General features: G+C 32.9%; 1 protein-coding gene across 5 annotated transcripts in view; it reads right to left on the bottom strand.

The window, feature by feature from the left end:
• The window catches only part of JAK2 (Janus kinase 2), a 117,893-nt gene that overhangs the window by 17,231 nt on the left and 85,649 nt on the right, over positions 1-15,013 (bottom strand). For all 5 annotated transcript variants that reach the window (XM_077909322.1, XM_077909306.1, XM_077909297.1 and 2 more), the window contains 8 exons: positions 14,337-14,494; positions 12,338-12,449; positions 10,082-10,268; positions 9,104-9,231; positions 6,300-6,434; positions 5,110-5,197; positions 1,825-1,952; positions 920-1,058 (listed from right to left, as the gene is read on the bottom strand). In XM_077909322.1, the coding sequence (XP_077765448.1) occupies positions 920-1,058; positions 1,825-1,952; positions 5,110-5,197; positions 6,300-6,434; positions 9,104-9,231; positions 10,082-10,268; positions 12,338-12,449; positions 14,337-14,494 (1,075 nt within the window). The remainder of the gene's footprint in view (positions 1-919; positions 1,059-1,824; positions 1,953-5,109; positions 5,198-6,299; positions 6,435-9,103; positions 9,232-10,081; positions 10,269-12,337; positions 12,450-14,336; positions 14,495-15,013) is intronic.

The following is a 15,013-nucleotide window of genomic DNA, read 5'->3' as shown; positions in this document are numbered from 1 at the left end:
ATTGCACCATTTGGTATATTTTGGTAAAGCAATATGAATATTTTTGCTATATAATTACAGCAGGTTCCTTTCTCTTTAACCATATGAATAAATTTTCACCTTCCTTTCCATTCCAAAGAGTTAAAGTTTCCCTGAATATGGTTCTAAAATCCTATAACATTTTCTGCCCTATTATCTGTCTTCACTATCAGATAAGCTATCAAGCTTCAATACTGTTGGCTCAAATAGGATACATCAATGCACAAAAGTTGATCTATTAAGAGTCTACATTTAGAACATTCAATTAGAGAAATTAACTAAGCTAATGAGATACAATTGCAACATTTGTACCAAAAAACTCCTTTCAACTATGTGACTGAAATTTTTACTTTAGTTGTATTAAATAGAAGGCTAACTAACACAAAAGATTTTAAGTTTTTAAAAGTCAGAATTAGCTGGATAATTAAACTAAATAAGATCCCAAAGTAGACAATATATCTTCTCAAATTTTTAATTCAGTGACTGAAAAAAGAAAAATTTAGATAATTTGTGGCTCAAAGAATGTATTAGAAAATGTCACATTAAAAAAATGGATAAAATCTGAACTTCCATACGAGTAGGGATTAAAACTGTTTTAAAAAATCATTCTGTAGTCCATGATAACATGCTTATAAGAAAGAAGAAATCAACAGAGACTAGGATATAACTATACCTTAATTTGGATTTCTAAAAATGGTAATTCAATTTGTTATTAATCAAGAACATATCAATAACAGAGGTTGAGAAAAAAATTATCAACATTCTTTTTTAATACTATTTTCCAAGTAGAGATGTGGAATCACTATGTTACACACCTGAAACTACTGTAACATTGTTTCAACTATACTCAAATAAAAAGAAAATTTAAAAAAAAGTTAAATGAGATTCCTGTAGAACTTACTGTCCTTTGGCAAAACTGTAATACTAATGCCAGGATCACTAAGTTTGATGAAAGGAGGATTTCCTGTCTTCCTGTCTTCTTCTCTGATAAGCAGAATATTTTTGGCACACACATTTCCATGAATAAGTGCTTTCTCTTCCTATTAAAGTTAAATGCACAGACATTCAAATATCAATCTACAAATGTTTGAAAACTTAGTATATCCATGGATTTAAAGAAAAAAATAGGACAGTATTAACTAATTAACATTAATTTGGAAGCATGCTTTGAAATAAAAGTAAGGTTTATGGCAGCACTGTGTTTTCTGTTTTACTTTTCAAATGACACCACAATCTATGCCCATGATGAAAAGAATGTATTAAAATTACTCAATGCCACTTCACTTTCTAAACCTGAGATTTTAAACAGTATGTATTTCTAAACATTAAGTATTGTTTCTGTTCAGCAGCAAGATGCAAGATGTGGGTACAACACTCTAAGGAGTCTGATCACTGGCTGGCCCTCTGGTATTCTGCTTCTATGGCAACATGCTTTCTCATTGAGCATAATGTCTAATTGTCCACAAATACCATAACAAGGGACTTTCTGCAGGGATTTTTTTGCTATCCATAACTAGTACAAGTTTCTATATATTTTTTATTAAATTCTCTAAACCCAAGTGACACAAACTATAGAGTGTTCATCAGCAATGTTAAGAGATTGATGGAATGACAAAACTCTTTCAAAAACATGATTTTACATAAATAAATATATGTCTAAAATAATCTCTTTCATCAACTAACAGATTATTTTAAATGACTCAGCATTTATTTATGTATTTCTTATTCCTGGGTCAAGAATCTTTCCACATTGCTTCATAAGACAGGACAGTAACTTTTTGATGAAAAATTATACTTATTACTTACTAGAAAATGCATTGCCCATGCCAACTGTTTAGCCACTTCAAGTTTCCAAAATATATTTATAGAATTCTTATTCTTTTTCAGATATGTATCTAATGATCCAAATTTTACAAATTCCTGAACCAGAATATCTGTATTAAAATATAAAAATTAAAGACTCAAGTACACATATGATAAAAATATATGTAATTTTAAACTTTTATAAATATATAGTTATATGTGAGTAGTACAGGTAAAGAGATTATGCAAAATTCACTCGTAAAATATATTCGTTGTATTTTTGGGTTTAGTTTTTTTCACGACAGCAAGATGCAGGAATCTAACAATTACATATACAAAATATTACATTAATTACATGTATTACATAATTATATACACATATAAAATATATTGTTCTATACCTCTACTACTATATTGTTGCTATATTTTTATATTTACATATATACAATATTACTCCAGCATACTTCCATGTATTAGCACTGAATTATAGCTGCTTTTTTTAAACAAATGAAAATTTATCAGAGTTGACCTCTCTTCCATGAAACTACAGTAGGGTCCCCTGCTTATCTATGGGTGTGCTTTCCACGGTTTCAGCTACCCATAGTCAACAGGTTCAGAAGCAGATGATCCTCTTTTCTGACTCACTGTCAGAAGGTAGAAGCCTAATACTGCATCACAGTGCCTACCTACGTCATTCATTTCACTTCATCTCAGCACACAGGCATTTTATCATCTCACATCAACATAAGACGAAGAAGGGTGAGCATAGTATAAATATGATATTTTGATGGAGAAAGAGACCAGATTTGCATAAACTTTTACTACAGCAGATTGCTATGATTTTTCTATTTTATTACTAGTTATTGTTGTCATCTCTTATTATGCCTAATTTACAAACTAAACTTTATCACAGGTACGTATGTATGGGAAAAAACATGGTGTACATAAGGCTGGGTACTATCCTCAGTTTCAGGCATCCCCTGGGGGTCTTGGAACAATACGCTGCAGATAAGGAGGGACTCTACTACATTTAGACATCAGAACTTCCTGAAATTCTTCTTCTACACATAAAAATGTATAGCAATGTCTATTCTTGCAGGCATTAAGGAGAATTTGAGTTTGCACTCTATTATCCTTTAATTATATACTGCAAAAAAGCAAAAATTAGTTTTGCATTTATCTTTAGAAGTATATTTTAAATATACTATTAAGATACACTTTGCTTCTAAAAACAGTCTCTGGCTGCCTTTAAGACATATAAAAATTTCTAGCCATGTTAGTACTGACCAAGTCACCAAAAGCCAAGACTGTTTGTACATAAAGACGTGTTGTTTAATAATTAAACTGAGTTTAGAGTTTATTTATAGTCATCTAGGACTAATTTGTAAGGCAATAAGGTCAGGTTTTTAATTTCAAATCTAAATTTATTGAGATTATTTTGTTGTTTCTAATGCATAAACAGTAAGTTATATAAATGAGATAAAAGGATTTGGATTTAATTATAAAAATGGAAAATTAAGATAAAATAAAAACTCAAAAAATTTAAGCAAAAAATTTAACCATGGCATCATGATACAGATCTTTAAAGAAATTCTGACAGACTTTCACATTGTAATCCATGTTAGTTCATGGCCCAGTAAGTTAACTGCCTATACTTCACACACACTTATGCTTCACCTTTGTTTTAAAATGCATGATCTTGGGGCACCGGAGTGGCTCGGCAGGTCAAGCCTCTGACTCATGATTTCAGCTCAGGTCATAATCTCAGGGTTGTATGATCCAGTCCTGTGGTGAGCTCGGAGTCAGGCTCTGTGCTAGGTGTGGAGCCTGTTTAAGGTTTTCTCTTTCCCTCTCTCTCCTCTCTCTCTGTCCCTCCCTCCTCCAAATAAAAATAAAAATAAATAAAATGCATAATCTTATCTCAAATTGTGATCCTCTTGATCTAATATTAAAATTACTTAGTTCTCACTTGGTGTATAACTAATATTAAAATTACTTCATTTTCACTTTGTTAGTGACAAAGGTTAGTGACTTTGGACCTTGGTGAGTAACTACGGGTAACTAAAACAAAAAAAATTTTTTTTTTTAACTAAAACAAATTTAATGAATGTTTTGCTGCACACAGTTAATTCAGAGAACAATCCATATACTGATAATTAAGAACTAGATCACAGGTAAATTTATGTCATGGCAAGTGTCGAAAAAAGAATAAATATCTGAGAATTACAATGAACAAAAACTTAATAAAACTTTTTTATGTGGCATTTAAGACCTATTATGTTTCACAGATACCACTGATTGTCATGTCTCATTATTTTATGTGTCATAAAAGAACAAAGAGTAAATTATGGCATGTCATTGATTACATCACACTTCTCAATTTCAGGTATTTTTAAATGTGAAAAAAATGCATCACAGAATCAATGAAATAAATATAAAAGCAAGCATAAGAACTGGAATTAAATGCTCTGACACACTGTTTTCAAACTTTTTTTTTAATGTATTCTTTCTTCCCCTAAATGAAAAATTATGGGAAATACCAATAAATAAAAGAAATAAATACAGAACTATTCTAGTTGAGGATAAGAGAAGTTTCCATCATGGTAGTAAGATTTATTCTCACTTCATCAACCTTGAGATACCTGAAATACCTCCTCAGAATAGATTTAAAAATCACTGCCTTTGAAAAGACTATCAATTTTCAAAGATATGAAGAAATGTTATCTAAGTATGGACGTATATTGAATTCACATTATTAATGGAAAATAGAGAATTAACATAAGCAATTTTCTGGATGTAAACTCTGTTTTTATGAACAGTCTAAATTTAGACATCGACTATATCAAATATCAACACCCAATCATTTCAATCAATTTCATTAAAATTTTAGCCTTTTATTTATTTTTTTATTATTCCAAAAAAATTTGTGCTGAAATGGCCAATTATTCCAATGATATATTGAACCAGCCATAATTTGCATTGCTGTGGAGAAAAGGTTGTAAGATATTTGTACTCTAATATTCTACTGTTTGGGCATTTTAACATATAGCATATTAACTGTTTCCTGAACTTTAATTTCATTCATTGGTTTCCCTTTTTAGAAGACATAACTTAACAGTTACAGGATGTTTTTGGTTTCAACAATATTTAACTCTTCTTAAATTGGGTTTAATATGATTTATACTGATACTTAGTTATGATCCTGAAATTAAATTTGCTATATAAACAAAAATACATGCTCTGAGAAAGGCGTAACATTAACATAAGGGAGTCTGTAGTTTTACTTACTCTCCTCTCCACAGACACATACTCCATAATTTAAAACCAGATGCTTATGAGAAAGCTGGCTCATCATGCTGGCTGCTTCAAAGAAAGACTAAGAAAAAAAAAACATACAAAAAATGCAAAAGAATTATTGTTTGTGTCTATAAATGTTCACAGGTCAGAAAGATACTGTCTGCTGTAAGAGAAATGCATGCTCTCCATTCTTAGCAGAACTACAGATAAGATTACAAAATGCTTTGGTTCCTTTATATGGACCTACAACTGCTATCAACCTCAATGATAAAGTTCATTCTAAGGAAATCCCTGAGTAAGCCTCAAATAAGAAGTAGCAAAGAGAGAGAGCAATAATGGTACAGGGCAACATGGATGCTGCAAGATCAACAGCCCTTCATCCCTAGCACTTGCAGTAGAGCACAGAGACAGTGATAGGGGACTCAGGTAAATGCATGAAAGCTTCAAATAACCTCTCAAACAATTAAAAACGATCTCTGTACAGATAAAATATCATAACTATGTCAGGAGACTGGCATAGTATTAGTATCACTCTAACTTAACCAACTCTAACCTTTGTCTAGAACTTCTGGGTATAGTTATTGAGGATCACAATCACCAACACTGTGAAAGAAAAACTTTCAAAAAAAAAAAAGAAAAAAAGAAAAACTCTTTCACTTGGATGTTTCACATCACCTTCCACCAACATCATTTCAGACATTTTAAGCGTCATAAATGTTTGTTATGTCATGTTTGGCAATGCCTTGCTATGTTAAGGACCCTGGCAACTAACAACTGGCTTTCTGCTACCTAGCATCTCTGGATGATGCTCAGAAGCATTCATATTTCACCTAGAGTGTTCCTTAGTACAGTGCCTTTCAAAAATTTTTTAAAAACTGAAGGAAATCTGTGGAACCCTTAAAACTCTGGAGAGCCAAGTTTGAAAGCCTTAATATATGCAGAGATGCTGCAATACCCATAATACAATGTGAAGAGTAATTAGTTTGGAAATAAGTTATTATAAAAAAAATTCTATAATGTTCTATTGCCTCCCACAGAAAGCACCCTCAGAAAGATCCTTGATATATATACTTTTAAAAGTTGCAGTTGTGGAAAGCTGCATGCATAAGTGTGTCGTGTCAATATAAGAGCATATGTTTAAATATCATAAATGACATGAACCACACAAAGAACATACATACCTCTGAATAATTTCTGTGTGCTTTATCAAGAACTTTTAAAAGAACTTCTGTTTCATGCAGTTGACCATAGTCTCCTACTTCTCTTCTCACACCTTTAAAAATTTTTGTAAAAGTGCCTTGGCCAAGACTTTCGTTCTTTAGAAGAAAAAAGGAAAAAAAGAATGAGTAAAGATGAAGAAAGATGTAGCAATTAGGAAATATGTTTAATGACAAAGGGTTTTTAAAAATTCATGAGCAAATAGTAACTGTATTCTGTAACAAAGGACAGAATATAAGGATTAATAAATAAGTACATTTTGGATCCACCACGGTCTTGAGTCCCCTGAATTAGCTGTAATTATCACTTTTTCATAGTGTCAGTGTTTACCTACACTTTTTTACATGTGAATGTTTTTCTTTGTTTGCCTTTCATATAGTGAAAAGCAGTCCGGTGTAGTCTGTGGAGGCAGAATGTGGAACTGTTCCAAATCACCACCTTCTAGTTGTGGGACCTCAGGCTATTTCATCTCTCTGTACTGTAGGCTGTCCTGGTCTCTTCATCTGAACAAAGGGGATAATCATTTTCCCATATTATTGTTATGAACAATAAATGAGTGACTAGACGAAAGCACTGAGAACAGTCTACAACACATAGTAAATGCTCAGTAAGTGCTGGTCATTACTACTATTATTAATATTTCTTGCAAAATAATTGACAACAGCCTGCGCTCTGAGGTAGAGCTGCCTGTGTTCAAACTGCAGCTCTACTGTTACTAGTTTTGTGACTTTAGGTCATGTAGCAACTCTGCTGTTACTCACATGAGGATTCATGTCTTTATAATTCTGTGTAATTCTATCCACTCTTTCCTTTTGGAACTCACACATCAGCTGGTCTTTCTCATTCCACTCTCCATGTCCCTTAAACTCTTTTTCATAATTTCCATTTCTTCCTATTTGCTGCATCTGAATAATTTTCAGATCTATTTTGCCATTCAATAATTCTCCCACCGATCATGAGTAATCTGCTCTCTAACCTCTCTATGTTCTAATGCCAATGAGCATATTTTTCATTCCTGTACTTTTCTTCCTCCAAATCATTCTGGTCTTTCTAAAAATGTCTTGGTTTTTCCAATGTTTTCACAACTCCATTTTTAACTTTAAACACATACATGTATTTTATCATCTCAATCTGAGAAGTCTATTACATGAAGTTCTTGGAGGTCTAATTTTGATGTTTGTCGGTCTGCTCTCACTTAATCCTGAATTATTTCCCTGTATATTATAAAAATTTTTATTAAAAGCTCATGTTTAAAGCAGTTTATTTGAGGGGATCTTGGATGGCCCAGGTCAAGCGTAAGTTCTTCCAAAAAGATTTTGTATTTGTTTCTTCCAAGCATCACAGGACACTACTAGGAGAATACCACATTTTATTTTAATTTGTCAGTTTAGGGTTTCTCAGACCATGCAGATGGTATAAAGAAATCTAAACTGAGGGGATCCCTGGGTAGCTCAGAGGTTGAGCACCTGCCTACGGCCCCGGGCGTGATCCTGGAGACCGGGGATCGAGTCCCACGTCGGGCTCCCTGCACGGAGCCTGCTTCTCCCTCTCCCTGTGTCTCTGCCTCTCTCTCTCTCTCTCTGTGTCTCTCATGAATAAATAAATAAAATCTTTAAAAAAAAAAAAAAAAGAAATCTAAACTGAAAAGCTTATGGTTACAAATTCTCAGAAGAGACTTTTTTCCCAAGAGCCCAACTAAAACAGACAACACTCTTTTTCTTTTTTTTTTCTAGTGGGCGAATTTTTCAACAATCCATGTTGTTCCACTGAGGATGTATTTACTTGAGGGTCCTGGCTCATTCAGAAATAGTCTCACTTTTAACTCCTGGTCTTGTGGAGTCCTTAAGGCATGGCCCTTCTTTGTGTTGCTTTTAGATCTTAATTCCCTGGATTAGTAAAACTAATCCTGATCCCTCAACATCATCCTGCAGCCCAAACATCAGCTCTTATGTACACTTTGTTTTCAGTTCCTCTTTTATTTTTAACTCCTTGCATTTCCCTTACTTTCCAGTGAACTTGAGAATTAAGACAGACAGGTCTTCTGCAGACAAAGATTTTTAATTTTTAAATTAAGATTCGTAAAGGAATATTTTTAAATTCCTAAAAAGAGAATAAAATTCCATTCTTAATCAGTTTTGCTAATTTCTAACTCAAGTTTGGTATCACATCTGCACAAGAAATAAAAATATTTAAACTGAAATAAATTTTTGAGTTTATATATTATAATAGAATTAATCCCAAATGTCACAAGAATGTAATGTGAAATGGGAAATTAAGATAACAGTTGTTGGGATCCCTGGGTGGCGCAGCGGTTTGGCGCCTGCCTTTGGCCCAGGGCGCGATCCTGGAGACCCGGGATCGAATCCCACGTCGCGCTCCCAGTGCATGGGGCCTGCTTCTCCCTCTGCCTGTGTCTCTGCCTCATTCTCTCTCTCTCTCTGTGACTATCACAAATAAATAAAAATTTAAAAAAAAAAAAAAAAAAAAAAAAAAAAAAAAGATAACAGTTGTTGGGATCCCTGGGTGGCGCAGCGGTTTAGCGTCTGCCTTTGGCCCAGGGCGTGATCCTGGAGACCCGGGATCGAATCCCACATCAGGCTCTGGGTGCATGGAGCCTGCTTCTCCCTCTGCCTATGTCTCTGCCTCTCTCTCTCTCTCTCTCTGTGACTATCATAAAAAAAAAATTAAAAAAAAATAAAAAAAAAATTTAAGATAACAGTTGTTTTAAAAGGACAAAAAAGATGATAATTAGCATTTAATGACTTACAAACATCAAATCTTCATTTCTGATTTTGTGGAACACCATTTGGTTCACATTATTATGCCTCTGTAATGTTGGTGATGTTGGTACATCAGAAACGCCATTGGTTCTGAAGACTAGAAGGTTTGACTTATCTGATAAAAAAAAAAAAAGAAAAAGAAAAAAAATGAAATAAATCTACATAACCAAAGCACATCAAGGATATAAATCACTCCAGAGGAATAAAATGTGTTCTATATATAACAAACACTTAACAACTCATTGTTCATTTTTTTAATAAATAGAAACTTATTTCAGGAACTTATTCACTGAACTTTGATGCATTTTAACCAGTTATTTCAAACATTCAAAATTGTAATGTTTTCTTAACTAATGTAAATTTTCATGAATTTCAATGATAATTTCTAATAAACCTATTATCTCATGGGATTTTCAATCTTCTACACTTAAAAAATAAAGACAGTAAATTAAAATTCTAAAAGAGTACCAAAGTTTTTACTTAGGGACACCTGCATGGCTCAGTGGTTGAGCACCTGCCTTCAGCCCAGGGCATGACCTGGGGTCCCAGGAGCAAGTCCCACATTGGGCTCCCTGCATGGAGTCTGCTTATCTCTCTGCCTAGGTCTCTGCTTCTCTCTGTCTCTCATGAATAAATTAATAAAATCTTTAAAAAAAAAAAAAGTTTTTACTTAGAACAACATATGGGAATTTGGTAGTGGAGTTTTTCAGTTCAATAAGTAACTGATGCCTTTTATAACAAGCAATTATCATTTCTTAAATGCAATTTCAGAATTATGGGACTTCAGGTCATATCTAGACAACCTAACTGAACAACCCTATGTAAGGATGCTTATGTAAGAGAAAGATGTTTTGCCTCCAGAGATGCTTCTTTCATATTTCCTTTACAAGCAATAATGAAGTTGCCTTCTACCACAGACACAACCCATGAGCAGTATTTTAAAACTAGCTAGAAAATTATTTTACCTTTCAATTTTGGGGGACAGCATTTGGTAAACTGGAAAATTATGCTGTCTGAGCGAACAGTCTCCATGTGGTAGCAGTTCAAAAGATCTTTAAGATTACGGAAGCTCTTCTTGGTCCCACTGAGGTTGTATTCTCCATTTTCATTTTTTGTAATCAAACAGTGCTTATATTCGATGACATTTTCTCGCTATGTAAGTTTAATTATAAAGAGACAGAGGGAAAAAACCAAAGTGGTCAAAACTGTAATTCTTGCGACAAAATGTTATCACACAACCAAACAACAGAACATTTAGACTGAACTGTGAATCCTAGCCTAGTACTGCTACAGGGTGATAGGAATGCCTGGTTCTACAAAAAGGTATCTGATTATAATTCCACATCCTACCTAAATGGCTTAACAGCTGATTTCCCTAAAAAGCAAGTAAAAAAGCAATGATAATGAACAATAATAATAACATCCTTAACAGTTTTCCATCATTTGTAAGATAAAATCTAAAACTATTTTATAACATATAATACCTTCCATGAGCTGGCTTCCTTCTCCAACTTCACTGCTACCAGAGCCAACATACAACCTATGTTCTAGGTATACTAAGTAACTTTAAAATTTTTAAGCAAATGTCATGTTGTTTTACACTTTGATATACATCTATGCTGGCTCTCTACCTATGAATATACATCCTCTCCTTCTGAGCAATGGACTTTTAGGCATTTCTTAACACTCAATTCAAGTATCATCCATTCCATGAGGCCCTCTCTAACAGCCCTGACCCCAGTCTCACAAGCCAAGGTGATTACTCATTCACTGTGCCACTATTGTATCTGCACGGTTACCTCCCTATGGTGATTTTAATATTTTTCAGCTTTTCAATGTTTATGTGCTATACTAAGAACTTCTTAATTTATGTAGTTTTTAAACTTATTATTTAACCTCCTTGAGACCATTTAAAAAATAAAACTGACAAAATACCTTAAGTTCTTCCTACTGTAAAAGCACTTTCTGGGGCACCTGGGTGGCTCAGTCAGTTAAACATCTCTGCCTTCAGCTCAGGTCAGGACCCCAGGGTCCTGGGATTGAATGCCGCATCAGGCTCCCAGCTCAGTGGGGAGTCTGCATCTCCCTCTCCCTGTGCCCCTCACCTCTCTATCTCAAACAAATAAAATTTAAAAAAAAAAAAAAAAAGCATTTTCTTAATTGCAACCCTTTCTGTTACTGTCTACATCTGTCTATTCTAATAACAATGATCAATTTAATACTTTTTTGGTGTATCTTCCTACTTTTTCCTTTCCCAAGATACAATTCTTAAAGCAGAGTTATATCATACACTAATATACAGCCTTCATATTAGGCTGAGCAAATACAGTAAACATTAAAAAAACATTTTGAATTGATAATATAATGGATTGTTATATATATAATAAAAAGATAAATGAAATTAAGATAGTATCATATAACGCTAAACTCATTTAGTGAATAACCTGTCTTATGTATTTATGGATAATTAATCTATTCTATATGCTAAATATGAGTGTATTTTCTAAAAATTAAAATAACTGAATAACCAAATCCTTACTTTCTTTACATTTGAAAAGTAAGACAAATTTTGGAAGTTGCTATAAAATTTCTCAAGATTTACACCATGAAACTACCTTGTAAGTGATGGTATCTTTTTAAGTATTTTAGACAGGAAACAATCTTTGATGAGATCCAAAAGTATCTGTATTAACAGTGCAGTTTCATTTTTATTTTATCTTTAAAACATGCATATTATAGAACATTATTCTTAATACTGGAAAACTGCTAGTTAACAGTGTTGTTTGTTATCAACCTATTTCACTCTAAACCTGTAACCATTACCAATAAAAGCAAAATTTACTGATTCATTTAGTTCTATATGTTTTGATAACAATCTCCATTTTTATGAAAAGAGACTTGAAAAAATGACACACTAGTAATAACCAGACATCAAAAATAGAATTCTAAATACATTATAAATAATTTTATATTTTTATACAAATCCTAGGAATTATATCCTGTTTACTAATATAGAATCCCTGAGATAAACTAAGCATTACTATGCTAGTTATCACATCCAGAGCTGTAATTCTGAGTATTAGAAAAAGAAACAATGATAAATCAACATGAAGGGGAAATCATACAGACTAAATAAAGATGTTACCTTTGCCAGAGGAGGGGTGTGGGATGGGAAATAAGATTTAAAAAACAAAACGTTACCATTAATGTGAAATACTAACCTCAATGGCAAATGTCAGGAAATATTTATTAAAGTCCTTAGGGCTGCATCGAAGTACATAGAGTCCAGTCTGATTACCTGCTTTCTTCAGTTTACTGATAGCAAAATCCATTCTAAAGGTAAAGAAGTAATTTGAATAACATAGCAAGTGCCATGACATCAAGACCAAAATGTCATCTAAGAGATCAAAAGTCAAATCTCAAATTCTCAGAATTTTTGTTTCCTCTAATTTATATGTTTATCAGTTTTAAGGAAAAATATTACAGCACCAAGCTATTTGGCAATAAGTTCAAACTAATTTAATGGATTTTAAAAACAAATAAAAGGTATTACAAAACATACAAAATCACTCAGAACATTTCATCCAGGTAAATTCTCTGCCTCCTAATTAAAAATTTAGTATTTTAAGGGTGCCTGGGTGGCGGCTGCTTAAGCATCCACCTTCAGCTCAGGTCATGATCTCAGGGTTTGAGCTTCAAGTGGGGCTCCTTGCTCAGCAGGGAATTTGCTTCTCCCCCTCCCTTTGCTGTTCCCTGCTGCTCCTGCACATACTCACTCCCAAGAAACTTCATTTAACAATATATTGTAAAGCACTTATTCTTTTCTACCATAGCAATTACTAATATAAAAATTTATATGCATTATTTTAATATTTAATATAACACCAAAGTAGAACAGAAGACCTATGGCAAGTGACAAAGACTACTGATTTTCAAAATGTGTTATAGGTTTTATTGAAGCTGAACAATCTTGAAGGAAAAGTCAAAATGTCATCTATATGAAAGCAGGAAAAATCTGTTTCATTCATCGCTGTATTTCTTATATACAAACCAGTGGCACATATCAGGTTCTCAGTAAATGTTCTATAAATAAATGAAAGAATGCTTGAATGGATGGATGAATAATGAATGGATGAATGGTAGGAGTTTTTTTAAATACCTAAGTTATAGAAGGTTCATGTAGTACAACTTTTTAATAACAATACTTATTATTAAACAGGTAAGAGGTATAGACAGAATCAAGTCTTAAACGTTAGTCAGGATATGTTTTCTCAAATATTTAATTAAGGGTAGGTTAAGGTCAAGACACACATGCTCACAAACCCAGACTATTTTCTCTGCTCAAGTCTTTCACACATGGTGCCAACTGCTACAGTACACACTGGCTGAGAGATAACTAGGACTTGGGTTAAGCAGATGTTTATGCATGATAGCTGGCTTTATCCAGTATTCAGGTAAAGGTTTATAATGGGGTAGATCCATATGGTAGCTAGTAGCCACAGGTTCCTACTTAAATATAAAGTTATTAAAATTAAATTTAAAAATGCAGTTCTTCAGGGAGCCTGGATGGCTCAGTTAAGAGTCCAACTCTTGATCTCCGCTCAGGTCTTGATCTCAGGGTCATGAGTTCAAGCCCCACCCAATATGAAGCCTACCTAAAAAATTTAATAAATGAATTAAAATTCAGTTCCTCAACTGCACTAGTGACTACTGTATTACACAGCACAGAAAAAGAACATCTTCATTTTCATCATTAAAGAAAGTACTACACAGCATCAGTTTTAGAAATTGGGACATCATATACATCTTGTGTTCAAAGCTTTCAGTAGGAGTTGGATTATCCAAAAATAATAATGATCATCAAATTTTGCATTGTGGTTCCTCCACAGTATTTTAAAATTAATGAAATAGAAGTTGGAAAATCTCTTAATACCCAAGAATGAATTAAGTGCACTGCGGTAACTAAATGCCAAACTGTACAATTTAGAAGTATTATTGATTGGGATACAAGTAGCAAATTATACCCTACATAATTCTAATTCTTATGTAATCTGATTGCGAATAGACTTTTGTTTTTTAAAAAAAGAGAAACTTTAGTCACATTAAGGTAGTATTTTGTTCCTAAACTCCTACACCTATGTATCACTTCATTATGTAAAATTCTTGTTAACATCTCATTGACTTTTTAAAAAATTTACTTTTAAGGTGGGTATTACTCACAAAATTGGGCCATGACAGTTGCTTTGTATATTTTCAAGGACCATTGGAGGTGCTACTTCTTTACAGAGGTAATGATGTGCATCTGCAGTTAATCTATAATAGCCATCAATTAATGACACAAAGGACAAAGCTTCTCTTAATGAGCTAAGTTCAATTTCCTAAGCAGAAAAAAGAAAATAATAAGTATCATTTAAAAAGTCAGCTGCATGTTACATACTGAAAATTCTCTTCACTGTTATTATATTAATTCTCGTATATTAATTTTCTTCTAAATTGTTCAAATCTTTTATAGCTCTCAATTACCCAATCTGAATTATAAATTCTTAATGTATGATATTTAAAGACCCTCTCAAATATGGGCTTGTCATATCTTTATAGTTCACTTTTCATCCATAATTTTACTATATTTCCCAAAACCCCATTAGACAGATATGCCAGTCATCTCAATTAGAAATCTATCTAATCTGATATAAAAGTCTGTACTACTTAGAAATTATGAGCATTTATTTTTATATACCAAGTATATACTGCTAGGTTAAAACATTCATACTGTAAGCTCAAATGTATGTAATATAATCAAAAATCACATAAAGGTATGCTATCATTATATCATACATACATAAGTGAGCATATAATCAGCCTAAAATACAACATCTTATTTAATGGAAAAACCCCTT

Source organism: Canis aureus, chromosome 1 (assembly GCF_053574225.1).
Source record: "Canis aureus isolate CA01 chromosome 1, VMU_Caureus_v.1.0, whole genome shotgun sequence".
Lineage (NCBI taxonomy): Eukaryota > Metazoa > Chordata > Mammalia > Carnivora > Canidae > Canis > Canis aureus.
The sequence above is the reverse complement of the archived record's forward strand: the minus strand, read 5'-3'. Positions and strand labels throughout refer to the sequence as shown.